This window comes from Equus quagga, unplaced genomic scaffold (genome assembly GCF_021613505.1).
Source record: "Equus quagga isolate Etosha38 unplaced genomic scaffold, UCLA_HA_Equagga_1.0 HiC_scaffold_5227_RagTag, whole genome shotgun sequence".
Taxonomy (NCBI): Eukaryota; Metazoa; Chordata; class Mammalia; order Perissodactyla; family Equidae; genus Equus; species Equus quagga.
The window spans coordinates 4,178-7,225 of NW_025793993.1; the positions used below are offsets into that span (position 1 = coordinate 4,178).

Consider the following 3,048-nt stretch of genomic DNA (forward strand, 5'->3'; position numbering starts at 1 on the left):
CAGAGCCACTCCAACTGAAGAAGGACTCCATTTTAGACATGAGCCAAGTGAGGCTCAAGGAAGTCATTCAGCTAGGAAGTGACCAAGATGGGCCAAGGTTCCCAAGATGGGAAACTATCTCATGATGCCAGTGGTGTGCTGATAAATGTTTAACAACCATCTCTGGGGGAAGGTGAGAAGGCAGAGGGACTAGTAGCAGTTGCTAATTTCCTTGGTGTAAATTCATCCACCATGAGAGATTTCAAGCTACAAGCATGAAGTCATTGAACATGGAGTTGGGAAGAGATGTGCATAGTCACTGGTTCTCCTGAACCAGTACAAGCCAGCTCCAGCTCATCACCACCTGCCTAAGGTCACCTCAGCTCCTGGGATAAGACTTGAGGCCGGCAGGTGTACCCTCGAGGCCAGCAGAAAGAACTTCCTGTACCTGGGAGTTGGCCCCTCACTTACCAAGCCCATCTTGAAGCCTCCAATCCAGACCTCACCTCCGTCGATACCCCTGAGCAAGTGCTGGAGGAGATAGTATAAGATGTTGCGGTGTATGGAGACAAGATGGCCTCGGTAGCTCCTCCTGCAGACATTCTGCAGAGACAAGAAGAGGTGGTGTAAAGAATTCACTCTGGTTTTTCTCAAGTCCGTGAGTCTCCAGCAGAGAGCACTACATCCCTTTTCAGTTCATAAATCAGGGACCTACTTGCCCTACTCAATCTCATCGCTTGCTCCTTTTACTGCTGTCATGAACTTCTTGCAGGAAATAATAATACTCAGAATCATTATAGCCCCCATCTATTGAGAGTTTACAATGACCCAGGGACTATTCTAAATACTTTCCATGTATTATCTCATTGAAACTTCACCAGAAGTCTAAGAGCTTGGAACTATATGTCTCCATTTTACAAATGAAGATACTGAAGCTCTGAAAGGTGAAGTGTCTTGCCCAGGTAACACAGCCATTGACAGGCAGAGCCAGGATTGAACACAGGGCTATCTAATACCAAAGCCTTTTGTCCAAATCAGTGGTTCTCAAAGTGCAGTCTGCAGGCAACAATATCATCATCACCTGGGAATGTGGTATAAAGGCAAACTCTTAGGCCCCATCACAGACTTGCTAAATCAGAAATTTTGGGGATGGAGCCCAGAAATCTGTTTTGTAACAGATTTAATATCGCTAGGAGATTCTGGTGCACATTAGGCTTTGATAACCACTAGTCTAATTGTGTATGGAACAGGAGTTTGAATCCACTCTCTTCTTCTCCCCCAGATCCTCCACAGTAACTTTGCTGCCGCTCACCTCAGCGTCACTAAACGTCATAGGAGTTCGCACCAAGAAGTAGCTGCGGGCCTTGCACCCAGGATGACCAGACAATTGAACTGTTTCCTCTTCCCTGGGGCACTGCAAGTCTTCGCCTAGGGCCGCTGGGTCCGACTCCACGGCCTGCTCATCCTCAAATGTGTCTTGATTGGTGGAAGCCTCAGCCTCCTCTCCTTCTGACTGAATCACCTCCTCTGTCAGGTCCAACTCTCCCTTCTGCTCCCCTGAAGCTTCCACATCCTGGATCAGGTCTGCCTGTGTCTTTCGGATGTCCAAATTGGGGTCATCATTCTCTGAAAAGAAGAGGTAACTTGCCTTCAGTGGGGGGCGGGGGCGGAGGTCCCTTTCTTCCAGGACCATGGACAGCTCTCATCCCACTCAAGCCTTCCTATGGACGCCACCTGGCGCCAAGACTTTAACAATCTCGGAGGCATAGAGTTAGGCTAGAACTCTTGGGTCATATGCACAAAGGGATGAGAACCTGACTTCTGGTTGACACCACAGGTGTGTATTTTGGGGGTGGGAGGAAGCACCTGTGAGAAGCCCTTCACCTACACAAGTGGGTGGTTTTTCTTTCTGAAGGAGCCCTGATAGAAAGTTCAGGTCACAGTGTGAGTCCAGAAGAAATCTCAGCAGAGATGAGCTGGGTCAACTGAAGAGGGGAGGCTGTGGCCTCGGCCCCATGAGTGCAGAAACAGTGCAGAAAAGAGAAATATAGACGAGACGAGAAGGGGAAGACTTACTCAGATGAAGAGCAGCAACTGTCCCCAGCAGGAGAAGGGGCAGGAGCAGAGGGCTTTTCATATCTACTCAGTCTTGTGACAGGGACACAGCTCCACCTTGCCTCCCTGGGTTGTCCAGTGTGTCTGCAAAGGCCCTGTCACACGGCAAAGAAGAAGAGTTTGTTTAACTGGTTTATTAAAGGGCCAAGTAGAGAGCTTGCTTCTCCTCCAATGAACAGACCCTGAGCTGGAGAATCAGGGAAAGGACGTGAGGGTGTCGGCTCAAGGTGAAAAGTCCCTTTATTCCTGAGAACTCCATCACTGCTCACTGGAACAACACTTAGCCCAGACCCTGTAAGAACAGGTCTGCTCAGGACCAGGGCCAATTTCACTCACAGTGGAGAAGAAGAGGGGAGGAGAGTAGCCATTATGATCTGAAGGACAGACCTCTGAGGTGTTTGCCAGATAGGTCCTGCTTCCTCCCAAGCCCTGGACCCCTCCTCCATGGGCAGCCAGGGGAGCACTCACCTTCTGAGAGTCTGAGGCTCTGGTGCCAGTGTCTCTGGCTGCTGGGCCCCAGAGGCAACCCTTATACTGGGCTTTTGGGGAAGTGGGAAGAGACTCAGTGTGGGGTGCAGGGCATTGGAGCTGATCAGGGGTTTGCTCAATACTCTCCTCCCTGAACCCTATTGTCTACTATGACTGCAGGGACCTGCCTCCTGGGATCTACTGCCACCCACCCTGGTGTGCTTGAGAAGACCCCAGATGTATATTGTCAAGGCAAAGTTCTTATTATTGCCCCTAAATGGCCCCAGTCTGAACAATACTCCTTAACCCCGGGAGCAGCCTCCCTTTGGTACATATCCCAACAAATAGAGTGGAGAATCCAGGGATCGGGGAGACCATGACAGGAGGAGGGAGGAGGTGAAGGGAGCCTCAGCCCGCCTTGGCCCTTATCTAGAACAAGTACTTTATATGCATCATGTCCCTGAATCTTGACTTTCATCTCATTCC

At 50.0% G+C, this 3,048-nt stretch overlaps 1 protein-coding gene across 1 annotated transcript; it reads right to left on the reverse strand.

Annotated features, from left to right (window-relative positions):
• Window positions 1-450: 450 nt before the first annotated feature.
• Window positions 451-2,116, reverse strand: LOC124232383 (proteoglycan 3-like; the record flags this gene model as incomplete). Its single annotated transcript, XM_046649352.1, has 3 exons — window positions 2,056-2,116; window positions 1,292-1,605; window positions 451-582 (listed from the first exon to the last, which is right to left on the reverse strand). Coding segments are annotated over exons 1-3 (507 nt in total), but the record flags the coding sequence as incomplete, so codon positions are not given.
• Window positions 2,117-3,048: the final 932 nt, after the last annotated feature.